This window comes from Eleutherodactylus coqui, chromosome 10 (genome assembly GCF_035609145.1).
Source record: "Eleutherodactylus coqui strain aEleCoq1 chromosome 10, aEleCoq1.hap1, whole genome shotgun sequence".
Classification (NCBI taxonomy): domain Eukaryota; kingdom Metazoa; phylum Chordata; class Amphibia; order Anura; family Eleutherodactylidae; genus Eleutherodactylus; species Eleutherodactylus coqui.
Genome location: NC_089846.1, coordinates 110,812,372 through 110,830,170, shown reverse-complemented (window position 1 = coordinate 110,830,170; position 17,799 = coordinate 110,812,372). Strand labels below are relative to the sequence as shown.

The window sequence follows — 17,799 nt, the reverse complement described above, 5'->3', positions numbered from 1 at the left end:
TCTTCTAATTTATGTTAGTACATTCCAGTGATATGTAAGCATTGCTGTAAAGACTGCTACTTATCTGCCAGAGTTCCAAAATTCTCTTCTTCCTAATGCACAGTTATTAGAAGTGCCGCAGTGTTATTCCGTGTGACAAATGCCGGGTAGTGAAGTCCATCAATCCTTTTATCGGCTTTACCCGGCTCAATTTCTGTAGCGTGTGTTGTAAAGTAAGATTGATATGAGTGTGAATGTATAATAACATTGTTCCTTCACAGCTTATTCTCATCTTGACTTCTGATTTCAGGTCCCTAGAAATTCAGACCTCCCAAATGCATCTCAGGTACAAAAAGAAGAACAGATGAAGATTGATGAATCGGAGCCACTTGGTACCGCAGAGTCAGAAGAAAAGGAGACACTTCTTACCCAGGTATACAGTATATCTCCTTCTCAACTCGTACTTACTACTCTCACTACTTACTGACCCTTTGACACAAGAGGAGTAGATATACGCAAAGAGGGGGATTTATAAAAATGTCTAAAAGAACAACTGCCCATAGCAACCAATCATAGCACAGCTTTTATCTTGTATTCTGCACTGTTAAAATGAAAGCTGAGCTCTGATTGGTTGCTACACACCGTTTGTTTTTCTTTTAGACCGTTTCGGAAATCTGCCCCAACATTTTTCAGGTTGGGTCAGTGCTAAAGGGGCTTTGAGGGGGCAATGGGATAAAAAAAAGCCATACTCCCCTCCCTAAATTCTCCTTAGTCCAGTACAAGAGCCGTGGTCCCTCCAACTGCAATCCCAGAATCTGCTGGGATCACATTCTGTTCATTGTGATCGTTACGCCTCAGCCAATTACAGGCTTCAGCAGTGATTGGGCCATGAATGCGGAGTGACTACTGAAGCTTGTGGTGGCACTTTAGTCTTTAGAGCGATACAATTACTGTGATACCAAATGTATATAGTTTTGTTAGCTTTACTTTTTTTTTTAAGAATGAAAGAAAACTTTTTTTAAAAATTGCTCTGTGTTGCCAAATTCTGAGCACTGAAACACTTTTTTTTTCTTTGATAAAGCTTTGTAGGCCTTTTTTTTTAAAGTTGGAGCTATAAGTTTTTTTGATGCCATTTTGGCGTTCATATCACTTTTTGATAATTTTTTATTCTTTTTTTTGGAGGTGAGGTGACAGCAACTTTGGCATCGCATATCTTCTCTTATTACGTTCAACATGTGAGATAAGTAACGCGGCACTGTCATAGTTCTGATTTTTACGGACGTGGTGTATTGTGCCGTCATTCTATTAAGCCCTCCATGTGGCAGAGCTTAATAGAAGCACTAAGATGGAAGGCTTGGAGGCCTTTATTTGGCCTTGGCTGAATGACAACTATTCAACCGCCTTATGACTGTACCATGGGGCAGTTGAATGGTTGTCAGAGGGAGTTCCTTCTGTCAGTCTAACCACTTAGATACCATGGTCTCTAAATGCTTAAATGGCCGAAATTGTATATCACATCCTCTTGTGTAAATGTGATGCAGACAATAATGTAAACTGTATGGAGGATGAACAATCATGCGAACATAACCCTGAAGATTGACACATCTAAATGTAGCTAAATGCTCATTACCTGTCCGGGTAATTGGGCCCTTAGGCTTTGATTTATTTTATTTTAGGCTCTGTTTACATCTTCTTTAGAGATTTCGTTTTCCTGCTCCATTGTGAGAGTTAGAAAATGGAATCGCCAGGGCCAAACCGTTACGTTTTATGATTGAACTCAACAGCTCTGAACTGACCCCATTGACTTATAATAGGGTCTGTTTGGTTCCTAAAATCCTGTCCAGCATTTTACCAGGTGAAAAAGCTCTTTATGCAGGACCTTTCTGTTCAGCTTGGATCTCTGCCGGTTGCTCCAGGATGCAAACGTATATCCTGGCTGGGAAGGGCTATGCGTAAATGGATGTAAACTTACGTACTATGGATGGCACAGGCTCAGAAACTGAACCCATGCCATCTGCAGCAAGAGCTGACTGTGACTGACATCTGGCCCCACGCTGCAACAGCAGGGATCAGTGATAAGTTTTTCACCCTTCCTGCCTTTCCTTCCCCGAGTACACAGTGCTCAATGACCGCTGTTTTCTAGAAAGTGAAAGCAGAACTGTAACTTTCACTACGGGCGCCAGGGGGTCATGAGACCGCCGAGGTTCCCTGCTACAGCAGAGCTGGAGGGTCAAACTAGACACTGGCCCGCTCTGCCAGTGATTAATGTCACTACAGGGGTTGTTTCCTCCTATGGATGCCCCAGCTACAGTGGGAAAGTGTCAAATGAAAAAAAAAAGGTCTCCCAGAGGTCTTATATGACGTCATGGGGGACATAGATAGTAAAAAACATGATTACATACACAAATAGAAGAAAATTACGCAATAAAATAACAATACTGTATATACATCAGAAAGAAAATAACCCAAAGCCAACGCCAACAAAAACCGTCGCCGTATTCGCCCTGTAAACCAAAACCATACATACTATATATTAAAACGTCCGAAACAAATAGAGGAACCCATTCCCATACTTTATTTTAGCATAAATGTACTAAATAAAAAAAAATAACTATAAATGTTAAAATCCTTTTTTTTTTTAGCATTTTACCCCCTAATAAAACAAAAAAAAACGGGGAAAAAAAGTCAGTGAAAAAGATATTTTAAAAATCGGCCTGTATGTCAAGGAAAAAAAAAAACGGTAAAAATCATTTTGGTAGCTAAAGAAAACAAAATAGGGCAGTAAAACCACTACATGGGTAAAATCCCTAAAAAGTGTCCAGTCCTTAAGGTACAAAACAGACTCGTCCGGTCCTTAAGGTACAAAATAGACTGGTCCGGTCCTTAAGGGGTTGATAAAATTTTAAAACCCACGAATAGTATTTTAGTCTTCTATACTGTGCAAGTAACGTGGCATAAATTATTACTCCACGTACAATACATTGCAACACCGCAAAGATTCTTCCTTTAACCCCTTAGCGACACGCCTATTTTGATCCTAAGGACGTAACGATTCTTGGGGGATTTTTATCTCCACTTCTCAAAAGCCATAACTTTTATTTTTCCATTGATATGGCCGTATGACAATTACTATTCACAATCGCATTTAATTAAAGATTAACTTCCTTGGGGGTGGAGCTGGAAACCGACCTGCATGGCCGCATTGTCTGCAAGCTTTTGACCTCTACCTCCTAGGACAGTTCTGCTTCCTCGGGCATCATAGGGAAGAAAACCAATATGGTCATCCATCAGCAACAGCTGCCCACGAGGTCTCACACTTTGGATGGCTTCCTTCACTGCGCCACTGTCTTCTGCCGGGAGGCCGCGTGGCATCACAGGATGACTCCTTGGATCCGCATTGGACACCGCTGACAGATGACCACAGCTACTCCATTGATGCCGCAGAGGGAACCAGATGAGGACTCATATAAGTTTCCTTCTATGCGCTTCTCCCTTTCCCCTACAGTTCCTGAATTCCTCCCTCTCACCCAAAGAAGCGCTCTGACATTTCAACGGCAGTGGACGCATGGGCCTTCCCTGAGGTCAATAACCGGGATGAGTGGGCTGTGGAGGGCCCCTATTAACCCTTCTTCTACATCTCCACAGCCACACAAAGGGGCTCCTGAGGATGCTTTTATGTGCCCCTCTGCTTCTGTTCAGTACTTAGCCCCCTGGCAAGCAGAAGGAGAAATTACTTTGTCTCTGAGTCCACTTCACAGTCAAGAACTTCCTATCCTTCTGCAAAGCCATCTTTCCCATCTCTACGTTTGTAGACATATTTCTCACTGATATCAACTAAGGAGGACTTTAAGGCTCTTGTCGCTGAAGTCAAAATGGTGTGCCGCTCTGATATTGCAACTTAAATATAATACCGTGTTTCCCTGAAAGTAGGTTCTACCCTGATAGTAAGACCTACCGGGTTTTCGGGGGAGGCTTCAAATATAAGGCCTCCCCCTAAAATCGGACCTAGCTAACATGCTCCCCTCCCCAATCAATACTAACCTGGTCCGCGGCGTCCCGATGGTCTTCGGCGGCGCTGCAGCAAACTGCAGAATCCTCCCCATCTGCCATCTCAGCTTTGCTCGTGATGGGGCTTTGAGTACCCCGCCTCCAGCAAAGCGAGCGCTATGATTGGCTAATTGAGCACCAGTAGCCAATCACAGTAGGCGCTCGATGATGTCATTGCTGGAGGCGGGGTATTCAAAGCCCCGTCACCAGCAAAGCTGAGATGGCAGACGGGGAGGACTCTGTAGTTTGTTGCAGTGCCGCCGGACACCATCGGGACTCTGGAGACCAGGTGAGTATAAGGCTCCCCCACAACCGAAAATAAACCACTGTGCCTCTTTTGGGGCAAAAATTAATATAAGACACTGTCTTATTTTCGGGGAGACACGGTAGGATAAAAGGATATCAGGCAGGTAGCGGAGGGGGCACACTATGAAACTCGCAAATGTATCACCCAACTTCAGGGTTGGGTGCTTCCCACACTAATGCCCTCAGAAGTGCTGGTCAGCACCTAGGAGATTTGGTGCCGTAATAATATACGAGTCCGCAGGCTTCCTGAAGTGACTGGTGCTGAAGACCTGAAGGTTATATTGGAAGCAATTTCTAACCTGATTCCTGGCGAAACGCTCACCCATAAAATAAAGTTGTATAGGGCGCATCATGCACTTAAACCTAAAGGCTCAGATGCACAACCGCATAATGTTATCTGCTGCGTGCATAACTTTGAGCTGAAGGAGACTATCATGGTCGAGGCCCATGCAATGCACAACGTTGAGTTTGGTGGAGCTCCCATACAACTTCTTACTTGACTTGAGTCACCCTGCAAAAACGGAGACACCTGCAACCATTACTGACCCTCCTGAGGGATCATCATATAGCTTACCACTGGGGATTTCCTTTCCCTTTTACAGCTAGGAAGGATGGACGCTCCATACCCTGCGGCATTTGACATACTTTCCTCATATCGCCTTTAGCTGCTAATTCCAATACCTCCAATATCAGACTGGGAGGTGGACTCTCCTGCTTTGGGACCCCCTACATTGGGGACTAGACACTTTTTAAGGATCTTAAGAATTTTACCCATGTAGTGGTTTTACTGCCCTATTTTTTCTTTTCCTTCAGATACCAACATTATTTTTGTGCCGTTTTTTTCCCGTGACACATAGGGCTATCTTTTTTCACTGACTGTTTTTCTTTCATTTTTTAGGCTTTTTGGGATTAAAAAGCTAAAAAAGTGATTTTTAAAAGAAAATATTATAGTTTTTTGTTTCTTTTACATTAGTATATTTACGCTAACATAAAGTATGGGAATTGGTTCCTCATTTTGTTTTGGGCATTTTGATATACATGTATAGCTTTGGGTTACAGGGCGCATATGGCAACAGTTTTGATTGGCATCAGCGGTGAGTCATTTTCTTTTTTATGTATTTTTATTTTATTCTATAATTTAAAAAAACAAATTTGTAACTATTGTTTTTACCCTCATGACGTCATATAAGACCTCTGCGAGTCATACACATAGTCTTTTTTTTTGTTTGTTTGTTTGTTTCACACTTTTCCACCGTAGGTGGGGCATCCATAGGAGCCCCAGTTACAGGGAATAGCATCCTTTTGTAGTGACAATAGTCACTAAGAGCTGATCAAGGTCTGAGAGGACCCTGCAGCACTGCTGTAACAGGGGGCACCCTGTGGTCGCCGGGTTGCGTAGTGGAAGTAATACTTCCACTTTCACTTCTCAGTACATAGCTGAGAAGGTAAAAGCAGCTAAAAGCAGTTTCTCCCTTCTCCTCTGAGTCCTCAGCTGTGAATATCAGCTGAGAACCCGACCTGCTCCTGCTTGATTGCAGGAGCAGAGGCTTTATTCCTGAGCGGTACTTTCGCTGTCGGTGGGGACTAAAGCCCAGGACCAAGCGCCATATATTTACTGTACTTGGTCTTCAAGGTATTCAATTGTTCTCCTCTTATTCTTTGCAACATAAATGCCCCTAACACCTCCCAAATTAAATTGATTAAAATGGTTCCTAATAAGATCTCACGTCTACTCTCTGCAGTGCTCCTCCTCAACGGGGGCTTTAATCTAGTTTTTTCGGATTATATGGACTGTATTTTCCTAACGAGTAAGCCATTCATCCCGCAGTATCTTGGCTTCCCAGAGACTTATTCTAACTAATCTACTGTGCTTGATCTTGAGCGCATAAATCATCCCTCTGATAAGTCTTTTTCTTTTTTTCTCCGCACACTATGGCACTCATATCTGTATTGATTACTTTTTTGGAAATATACTGTTTCTTACTTTGTGTTTATGGGTTCTGTGGCTTGGTCAGATCACATACCATTATCGATTTTCCTTAAATGTCCTCTTGCTGGCACGCTTTCATGCCACTGACGTCTTAGTGAGTATATGCTTAAGAGACCAGAGTTTTGTAGTGAACTCCATGAACATCCTATACTTTATGTGGAGACTAACTCTGGTATGGTTTCTTTGGAAGCTACTCTTTGGGGAGCCCATAAAGCTGTCTTCAGGGGACGCTGTATCACCCAGGGTTCCAGACCGAAAAAAGATACTAGACCTGAGAAAGCTGAGGTGAATTCTAAACTGCAGCACCTCAAAACAGCTTTGCCAACCCACTCTTCACGCTCCACTCTAAACTGACTAATAGAAATTCGCTCCCAATTAATTATCATTAAGATTGGCACTCATCAGGGTTGCCCCTTCTCCCCACTTCTCTTTACGCTGTTTATTGAGCCCCTAGCAGCTTCCATCTGCTGAAATCTTCATATTAAATGGATATTGGTACGAGGAAAGAATTTAAGTTATGCTTATTTGCTGATGACCTATTGCTCTCACACAAGTTTACATACTTCCCTTCCTAACCTACACGCTTTTTTGTGGGACTTTCGGCTATTCTTTCGATATAAGGTAAACAAAACGAAAAACGAAGCTCTCCCCCTTGTTGAAGTGTAATTTCTCATTGCAATAGCAAGATAGTATGTTGGTTTACTTGAGAATTAAGCCGACCCCCTTATACTCTTCTTTGTATTGTAGTAATTTCCCCTCATTTTATAAATATATTCGCGGTCTCCTTGACAAATTGAAACTCCTCCTCCTTTCTTTGTTCGGACGAGTCTCCGCTCCTATAATGACTATTATGCCTAAACCTCTCGATTTATTTGAGACTGCCTATTCCAATTCTGCTTCGTGATCTCAATGCCCAACAGACAGGCTTTACAAGATTTATTTGGCAGGGGAAACGTCACAGAGTAGCTAAATTGGTTCACCTGTCTAGCAAGGTGAATGGAGGCTTGATGATTCCTAACCTTCTATAACATTATTGGGCCTCTCAACTTCGGAGGTTGTCTCTCCCAGTGTCCGCCAGGTGGATGGAAATAGAAAAATTGGGGCTTGTTCCAGTACATCCCAACTTTTTTTTGTGGAAAAATCCCCATGATTGGACTGTTGGACAAGATATGTGGGAAACGTGTATGCGTAGGTTTCCTTTCATGTCACTTTTCTTTCATTCTGGTTTCTCAATCACCCTTACTTCTGCCATGGGCAGACCCTGGAGTCATAACTCTTTGTTTGTTAAGAATTGCCATAACTAGGTCTCTACTTCCTCTTACAACTTTGCAAACTAACTACCAATTGCCCACAGATAGTCCTATTACTATATCCAAATCTGGCACTTTGTAACATCTTTGAGGGAACCCAGGCCTCTTGCTATACACCCTTTGAAAGTTTGTGTAGATTTGCTGTCTCCACTAGAGGACTAATTTTTGCAGGTCATCCAGGAAATCTTTAGGTTTGATATTCAATTAACACCCAAAGCGTACCTCCTTAATGTTTCCCCCCATACCTTTCGCGTAAAAAACACTGAAACTGATGTTGCATATATGTTTGATTGCGAGATGCTGGAAACATCCGTCTCCCCAACTCTTCTTGATTTCTTTGCTACTATAAAGGATCTGAGAAGTCTAGAGTATTACTGTGCCCTCACCCAGAGTAAGCTTGATCACTTCTTCACTGTTTGGGATCTATGGGATACTTTTTGGATACTTCATGAGTTCTGAGGAATTCTATTTTCTTCCCTTGACTTGTTTCTACCCCTAAATTATTTCATTTGGTATTCTTTAAATGTGTTTTGTCTGTCTACTTAAGGTCTACACTAGCTGTGAACACCTATTATACCTTTGTATTGATGTACTAATTTTCCTGCTTTATTTCTACTGCAATTTTTCATAATTGTTGTAAATGCTAAAAATTTCCAATAAAAATACAGTTAAATTAAAAGATGAACTTCCTTTATAATTTTCCTTCAATTTTCAGATGAAAAGATTCACCCTCATTTCACAAAACACTTAAATAGGCTACATGTACTTTCTGGAACACAATGATAATAATGCGTTCTGTAATATCCATTTTATACATCATTTGTGTTTCTATTCAAGTAAATGGGAACTTACAAATGTGGATTTCACAACATGAAAAAAATGTAACTCGTACTATTATACCTTGCTTAAATCTGTTTAGTACCATAAAGCATTCTCGAGAGCGAAATTTATTTTGTATCCCAAAAGAACAACGTCTTCTCTTCCTTCCGGCACTAGAGAATGGGAAGCTAAGTCAAATGTGCCAGAATTCCGACTCTATTTGTTCCAAAAATGGCTTGCAGATCTTGCTCCACATTTATTGTGTGATTTAGATACTTTCTGAGTCTCTTTCGACGAAGGGTCATGGCTTGTCCAGAAAGGGGCATAAATTCATGGGAAAGTGCGTGGCCTACATACGTCACCATTTGCCAAAGTTTTGCCAAAAACTAAGCCAACCAATAGGTGGAATAAACTTTGACAAAAGTGTCGAAAGAAGCACCAAATTCATCATTCCGTCTGAGCCGTTGTCATAATTGTGTTATTTTTTTTTAGACTGTCTTAACTATTAGGTAGGCTTAGTAAATGTGTGTCACTATGTTGATGAGAATTAGAGGGTCTGAAGGCCCTTCTACATGATATGTACGATCATTTGTTCCCCATACATTCTGAAATGGCCTGTATGCAGGTCATTGAAAAGACTGCCGATCTTGTTGATCACTGCTCGTTACTAGAGATGAGCGAGCACGCTCGAATAAGTCAGTTACTCGATCGAGCCTCGCTCTTCTCGAGTAACTGCATTCTTGTCTGAGCGTGCTCGGGGGGAAGAGAGAGATGTCTCTCACTCTCTCCCCCGCTATCCTCCGCTCCCCACCGGCCCTCCGAGCACGCTTGGACAAGAATGCAGTTACTCGAGAAGAGCGTATACTTTAGTCTTTTCACTTCTAGATGTTGAAAAATAGAAAGGATTTCATATTCTGACATGAAATTACAAAAAAAATTTATCATGATAAAGTCATGTGTGTGCACAATACAAGATGGTTTCCCGGTAGGATCCGTCAGCCAATGGGGAAGAAGCATTTCCTCTTAAGAGGACATGGCTGTATGCGGGGGACAGTAGCTGGCTGTATAGTACAGCACTAGATCTGAACATATACCATACTGCCTGTTATTTTCAGGGAATAGTAAGACCATGTTCTACACTCAACACCGCTGTTCACATTGTCTACCGCTTCTGTTGTATTTTCCGAGGTCACATACACTGAGCTCAGAACATTATTTATAGGAAGTCCTTGGCACAAAGGAATCTGTAGAAAATGCAGTTTTTATTCTAATGGGCTTTTTCAGTTCTATGCTCTTTTCCTTAGTCTTTTATCCTTCTCACTTCTTTATACAGGGAGGACTATCCATTTTGTTTGACGGCATTGATTACCAAATGACTTATTTATTATACAGCCCTATTAATTGCTGAAGTTGAAATCTCTGTACAATTGCAAACACAATATTAGTTAAATAATGATTTTTTTATTTGCCACTAAGTTTGAGAAATGCCAGCTGATATGGGGAAGCTGGGAACAGAATCAAGATAAAACAGAGAAGTGAACCCTTGTGAACTGCTTCACCCAGGAGGATATACATGTACGTCCTCCAGGTGTGGGGTTTCAGAATACAGTGTACTGATATTGCATTATACTGTATGAGCAATCAAAGAATCACAAGTTCAAAGTCCCTTAGGGAGCAAAAAGAAAAAAGAAAATGTTATTATTGTAACAAATAAAGGATATTAAAAGTTTTAAAAAATCTCCTTTCTCCAATATTTAAATATGTATTTATGTGTCCATACAAATCCAATCTAGCAAAATAATGCATTATTTATCCCGAACGGTGAGCAACCTCAGAGAAAGTAAATACACAACGCCAGAATTGCCCTTTTTTGGTCACTTTGTCTTTAAGAAAAAATGTAATAAAAAGCGATCATAAAAACTGGTACCAACAGAAACCACAGATAATCCGATATAACAGGCCCTCACCCGGCACCATCGACAGAAAGCTAAAAAAGTAATGGTGGTCAGAAGATGGCAACAGAACTAATATACATATATATTTTTAAAAATATTTTAAAGAAATAATGTATTTTTTTTAAAATAGTACAACAAAACAAACCTAAATAAGTTTTTGGTATAGTTGTGATCGTATGGAATAAAGTTTTCGTGTCGTTTTTGCCGCAGTGTGTATGCCATAAAACATTATCCCCCGAAAGATGGCAAAACTGTGGAGGTTTTTTTGCATTTCACTCCATTTAGACGTTTTTCAGTATATCACATGGTACATTAAATAATACCATTGAAAAATACAATTCATCTCTCAAAAAACAAGCCTCCATAGAAAAATAAGAGTTTCGATTTTTGGAAAGTTGGAAGGAGAAACCAAAAACCAAGGAAAAAAGGATCCGCTTGTTTAAGGGGTTACCAAAAAAAAGTAGGGGTTGGCTTATTTGTAATGGGTGGAGGCATCCTCTGTATATGTATTTCATTTGTAGAAAGCCCATTAGACATGTTTACCAGTAGAATGCCACTTTAATGCCCTTTTATGCAGGAAGTTAATCAGGAGCCAGTGTTCATTTGTTTGATCAGCCTGTGTAAACATCCGGAGTCCACGAACAGATGAGCAAACGTCATTTAGTTTGCTAGTTAGGATCATCTCTCACTGTGTAAACAGGGGATGAGCTGACAACAAATGCAAACTCTATGGTGATGATGTTGTTTGTGCCCATACTAGCAATGATCTGTTGCAGGTAAAAGGTAGTAACGAGCTCAGAGTCACGGAGGTGGGCTGTGCCAGCCTCTGATCACCCGCAACGAGAGAACTGACAACTCTCCTCCCTATACACAAGCAGGACGAGAGCTGTCAGACTTCATGCAGTGGACAGGAATAGATCCGCGTGGCCCACCCCCCGACTCGGATGTCAGCTCTGAGTCAAGCTTCAAAATGTGTTTATTCTTAAATATTGCAATTAGTGATGAGCGAGCATACTCGCTAAGGGCAATTGCTCGAGCGAGCATTGCTCTTAACGAGTACCTGCCCGCTCGGGAGAAAAGGTTCGGGTGGCGGCGGCGGGCAGGGAGCTGCGGGGGAAGAGCGGAAGGAACGGAGGGGAGATCTTTCTCTCCCCCCTGCTGACTGCCGCTACTCACCGCTCCCCCACGCCGACACCCGAACCTTTTCCCTCAAGCGGGCAGGTACTCGCTAAGGGCAATGCTCGCTCGAGCAATTGCCCTTAGCGAGTATGCTCGCTCATCTCTAACTGCAATATTTCAGAATAAAACACCCATGGGGCAATAGGCATCCCTGTCCTTGGTTTCTGCATCCCGTGGTTCGGCAGATGTGAAACTACCCTAAGCTATACTGATTGGTCAGATGCCCCCCAATGGTTCAGGAAGTTGCTGCAGTGGTCAGGTGCATTTTATTCTACATGTGCTGCTCAGCCAATCACTAGCCTCAGTGGTCATGTGCACATGAACATCATATGACCTCTAAGGCGAGTGATTGGATGACTGGCTTGTTATCTTGTGTCAGCCCTTTTTTTCTTACTCGGCAAATCCCTTTAAATGTATAAGTACTGTGTAATGAACTCCTTTGCCCCCTCTAATGTGCTTTTTTACCTTAAATCTTTAAGAGATTTTGAGCTCCGTGGTACAAAAAAAAGCAAATAAAAGAAGAAGAAAAGAATCAGCACAGGGTGTTCAACTTATTTAGATAAAAATGGTATTTAAGGGGGAACTTTGACTAAATCCGTTGCTGCGTCACGCCGTGTTTATTTGCATTTTACAAAACATTTTCATGAAACAGATGCCTTATAAATCCTCTTTCTTGTATTCTGTTGGCTGCTAGGGTTTTACAAATTGGAATAAACGAGACTTCAACCAATTTATTAAAGCTAATGAGAAATACGGCCGTGACGATATTGATAATATCGCTCGTGAAGTGGAGGGGAAGACGCCAGAAGAGGTCATTGAATACTCAGGTCGGTTGGTCTCTATGCGGCTTTTGTCATGTTCAGGCTTAGAATGTAGCACACTAGATACAACGTTTCTTATTGAGTCATCACATCCCATAGTCTGGGAGATGTAACCGTTGGTCATCAGTAGTCAGCGAAGCCCTGGTCATCACATTTAGCAGGTAAATCCATACTGTAATGTCTAAGGAGTCATTTCTTCATTAAAGCCACAGGGCAGGCACTAGTAAAGCAGCCAGTGAGATATTGATTTCTCTGTATCTACATAACCGCACACTTTCACATATTCCATGTTTGGTTTCAGCTGTTTTCTGGGAGCGTTGCAATGAATTACAGGATATTGAAAAAATCATGGCTCAGATTGAACGGGGTGAGGCCCGCATTCAGAGGAGGATCAGCATCAAGAAAGCGTTGGATGCAAAGGTACTCTTAGGGTATGTTCCCACGGGGTAGAAATGCCGCAGATTTTCCGCAGTGGAGTTGGGTGCGAAAAATCCGCAGTGTTTTCAGTAGCGGTATAGTGGATGACATGTTACTAAATCTCATCCAAAAAGTGCAAAAAAACCCCCCAAAAAACATTGACCTTGTCCTGCGTTTTCCAAAACCATAGCATGCCGGTTTTTGCTTTGCCGTGTAAAGGGTGAATTCTATGGTAAATCCACACGTAATGTAGCTTATGGTACCGATCTGGTTTACTTGCCTACATTGTCTAAATAAGGCCGGGCTCACACGAACAGGTCGGATTCTGCTTGCGGGTATCTGCAGCGGAAGACCTGCAAATGATCGCAGTAACGAATTGTGAATGGTTGCGTATGTGTTTGGCTTTTCGTGCAAATGGACAGCGTATCGTCCGCGCGGAAAAAAGATTGCAAGCGGGGGATGACATCAAAAAGTAGGCTTTTGTATCTGGTCTCCTGGCAAGTTTCAAGCCAATCCGGGCCCATACGCAGTGTTAATTACGTATGCACTGCAGATTGCTTACGTCCATAGAGATCAATGAAGCCTGTATGTGCGGAATCCGCACTAAAATAGAGCACGCTGCGATTTTTTTTCTACCCGCACATCTGAGCGAACTGACGAAAGTCCATGCCTTTCAATGTCTGCATATTATTGCTTTCGTCAGCGTGGATAGCGATCGCGGAGTCCGCAATTTAAATCCGCTGTCCCACTGATTATCACTCCTGACCTTTGTAAAGGAGCAATAGTCATGTGGGAATGGAGGCATAGCGGGCCAGAGATCAATTCCAGCCACCCACACCCATTCACTGTGAACAGGCAGTCACTCATAGATGAACGACTGCCTGTTTACACGATAGTCACTTGGTCTTTAAGTTCAACTAAAACCCAAGCGATTCCAACACATGAGCAATGTTTGACTCAGAGCCCTGTTGGCAGCCGCTTGTACACGGGATGACTAACGCCTGAATTCGCTGTTTCAGGCGATTTATCTTCAGGCTGTACAATCTTACCTCTGGTAAGATTTAGTCAGAAGGTAGAGTGCAGGGATCAAGTATGGCACATATGCTGTTTTGTTTACCACGGCAGCTGGGGGCCTCACAAATTGCGGTACGATGTAATACTATGGTAGTACATCATACTGCAGGCGCGATCAAACCATCGCAAGTTCTTGTCTCCAGTGGGGTAAATTTAAAAAAAGTATTAATTATTTAAAAAAATAAAAGGTAATAAAAGTTTAAAAAAAAATAAAAAACCTCCAAAAACATATTTGGTATCGTTGCATCCATAAAACTCCGATCTATCAAAGTACCGCATTATTTAACCAAAACGGTGTTTTTTCTTCAGAAAATAACGCCAGAATTGTGCTTTCTTGGTCACCCTGTCTCCCAGAAAAAATGTAATAAAAAGCGATCAAAAAGTCGTATGTACAACAAAAATGGTACCAATAGAAACTACAGGACATCCCTAAAAAAACGAGCTACTACGTTGACGGAAACATAAAGTTATGGCTGTCATAAGATGGCGACAGAAAATTATTTAATTTTTTTCCAAAGACATTTTTTTTTTTAAAGTAGTTCAGCAAAAAAAAAAATAAAAACAAACTATAAAAATTTGGTATTGTAGTAATTTTACCGACCCATAGAGTAAAGTTATAATGTCATTCTTGCTGCAGTGTGTACACCGTAAAAACCAGGCTCCCTCCCACCCCCCAAAGATGGTGGAACTCTTTTTTTTTTTCATTCCACTTGAATTTTTAAAAGTTTTTCACTATATTGTATGGTACATTACATAGTACCATTGAAAAATACAACTCGCCCCACAAAAAACAAGCCCTCATACAGCGACGTCGACGGATAAATAAGAGTTATTATTTTTGAAAAGTGGGGTGAAAAAAATGAAAATAATAAATAATAATAATGTTTATTTGTGTTTTGCCAGCTTATTCCATTTATTAATGGAAAAAAGGGGCTGCTGCATCCTTAAGGGGTTAAATAATGGTTGGTGAGCTTATGTTTCTGTTTCATTCAAGATTGCACGGTACAAAGCTCCATTCCATCAGCTACGGATACAATACGGGACCAATAAGGGCAAAAACTACACAGAGGAAGAAGATCGGTTCCTGATATGCATGCTTCACAAAATGGGCTTCGATAAGGAAAATGTGTATGAAGAACTACGTCAGTGTGTCAGAAATGCCCCCCAGTTTAGATTTGATTGGTTCATCAAGTCACGGACTGCAATGGTATGTATAATCACCTTATGGGTGATGTTAATAGATATGCAGTGATTGTACTGTGTGCCTTATGTGTATTAAGAGGGTATTAGTGCAGTATGTCTCCACCGGAAGTATGGGTTGGCTGGGCTGACCTACAGGCAACACCCATGTCACGGCCAGTTTCACGCCCCGGTAAAGACATACTACAGTATCGCTGGCTTGTTCACAGAGTGGCCAGCAAGAAGGCGGGGTGGCTGGAGGAGATTTCTCTCCCCACTCTTCCCTTGTCCACCTCCATTCATTTTAGCAGCAACTGTTCAGTACTGTACTGACGCTGCTAAAGTGAATTGATAGTGACAGGGGGAGAGCGAGGAGAGAAATCTCCTCCAGCTGCCCTGCTTCCATGCTCAGCAAGCCAGTGATACTCGCTGCTGTGCAGCAACACGGGAGCGGGTACACACGGCGACCAGTGTCAGGCATCATTGGCCCGATATTCGTCCAGTATAAATGGCCCTTTAGTGCAGTATGTCTCCACTCGGGAGGTTTTGTCAGCTTGGGGCGTTACCTGTAGGTGAGCCGGCTAACCCATACTTCTGGTGGAGACATACTGCACTAATACCGATTAAGAGTAAGAACAATATAAATCCTGAGGTCAAGCACCTTTACTGTTGTGCAGCAACCCAACATGTACTGTAGAAGTGTGGATCAATCTACTCTGGATGCAACAGGGGAAGCTACAGGGTTACATTTGGGACCATATGCCATATAAGAGAACATTATCACCATGTGCTGGTAGTAGTAATAGCACTTCATACAACTTGCACACAGTTATATAATAACGCAATGGATTTGTATAAACGAGGATTTTGTTTTTAGATCACATTTATTTCTTTTATTTTACTGTATAATCAGGGGAGTCAAACGGTTCCAGAGCCGACAAACTTCAGGCCTAAGTTGAATCAGTAAGACCTTGGAGATTGTTGAATGTTCGTTAAACAGCTGGGTAGTTTTGGCGCCCACTCCCTTCATCTTCCATCACATACAGATATTACACCATTCATCATTTCCACTTGGCTTCTACGTGGTTATGTTTCTGTGAGCCAATCAGCTGCAGTTAAACCCCCTGCAGATATCTAATCTGCATAGGCAGATTACAAGGGGTGGGCCAAGCTTTGCAGCCCTATCGAGTGAGGGGCAGCACGCATGCTCGACTGCCACTTCATTCGTAAAGGGGGTACATGGCATTTGCACATCCCAGTCCCAGCAGTCAAACCTCCAACAATCAAACTCCCTCTAGATTCCGAGTCGCCCATGCACCTCAAACTAATTGTGTCTTATACTCCGTGTCAAGCGTTTATTGCATATCCCTGTTTGTACCACTTCTAACAGTAGGAATTGCATCCAAACAATGTAGTTTTTTTCACATCTATATCGGATCTGCAGCTGACTATATACTGAATTTTGTCATAAGAGTAAACTAAGCAAAGTGCAGAAGAAAGATAGTAGGTGGGGCTACCCCTGCAGGTTAAGTATTGATAGTAACTATAGTAACCACCAATATGCCTTTTTTACGGCGGTCACTAATGGGCTTTAAACCTGCACATATATCTTTTAAGGTGGTGGCTTAGCTGACTACTGCCAGCCAGGCTCCTGCTCTAACTGCCAGGACAAACCTTAGATTCTGGCTGTCTAACCCCTTACTTGCCACAACACAATACAAACACATGGTACCAATGGGTTCCCATGGCAGCCAGGAGCCTGACAAAGGCTTCCATGTCTGCCATGTAATAGGCTGCTGTTATAGGCTTAGTAGAATGCACTGCATAAGTAATGCAGTGTACTATCCAAGCGATCGAACGATCACATCTAAAAGTCCGCTTGAGATCATAAAAACTAATTTTTACAAAAGTTAAATAAAGTTTAATTTTGATAAATCGGCACATAATAGAGGTAATACCGTGTTCGTAACGCCCGAAGAATTAAAAGATTTTGTTATTTATCTCGCTTGTTGAATGCCAAATTTTTTTTTCAGTTATACCAGAATTTCTATTGTTCTTTTGTTCACTGCCCCAAAAAACACAATAAAAAGCAATCCAAAAACACACGAACCTCAAATGGGTACTAATAAACACGAGCCCTCACACAACTCTGCTGCTAGAAAAATAAACATGTAATGGGCGTTAGAATGCGACCATGCAGATTCAATTGCTTTTCCTTAAAAATATGGGGGGGTTTTGTTCAAAAGTAATAAAAAAATTTAAAAAATGTATATAAACTCAGCATCGCAGTAATTGTGCTGAACCACACAAGAAAAAACAAATCATGTTATTTTTAGAGAATGCTGAACGCCGCGAAAACAAAACCTAAAAAACCAAAATCTGAATTCCTAAATGGGGGGGAGGCCCATCTCCCAACCCCCAAATATACAACACATTATATGTACCCCAGAGTGGTGTTATTAAAAAAAATACGGTCCATCACACAAAAAAAAACAAGCCCTCATACGGCTATGCCAGCGGATTGTGGCTCCTACAGTGTGACTATGAAAATCACTCGGTCCTTTAGGCTGGTCACTAAGGGGTTAAAGTGACATTGGTAAGACAATAGCTGACCACAAGAGCATTCATCAAAGTGCTGCCAATCCAGAAACGCCACATCCCCCGATCAAGGTCCAGCACTCAATCATTCACCTTCACCAGAGCAGTGTGCCCCCTGTGAAGTT

The 17,799-nt window shown here is 41.8% G+C and overlaps 1 protein-coding gene across 1 annotated transcript in view; it reads left to right on the top strand.

Moving 5' to 3' along the window:
* Nucleotides 1–17,799, top strand: part of SMARCA1 (SWI/SNF related, matrix associated, actin dependent regulator of chromatin, subfamily a, member 1) — a 124,623-nt gene that overhangs the window by 92,248 nt on the left and 14,576 nt on the right. Inside the window, exons 19-22 of the mRNA XM_066581699.1 lie at nucleotides 290–412; nucleotides 12,280–12,412; nucleotides 12,708–12,826; nucleotides 14,892–15,104. Coding sequence (XP_066437796.1) covers nucleotides 290–412; nucleotides 12,280–12,412; nucleotides 12,708–12,826; nucleotides 14,892–15,104 — 588 coding nt within the window. The remainder of the gene's footprint in view (nucleotides 1–289; nucleotides 413–12,279; nucleotides 12,413–12,707; nucleotides 12,827–14,891; nucleotides 15,105–17,799) is intronic.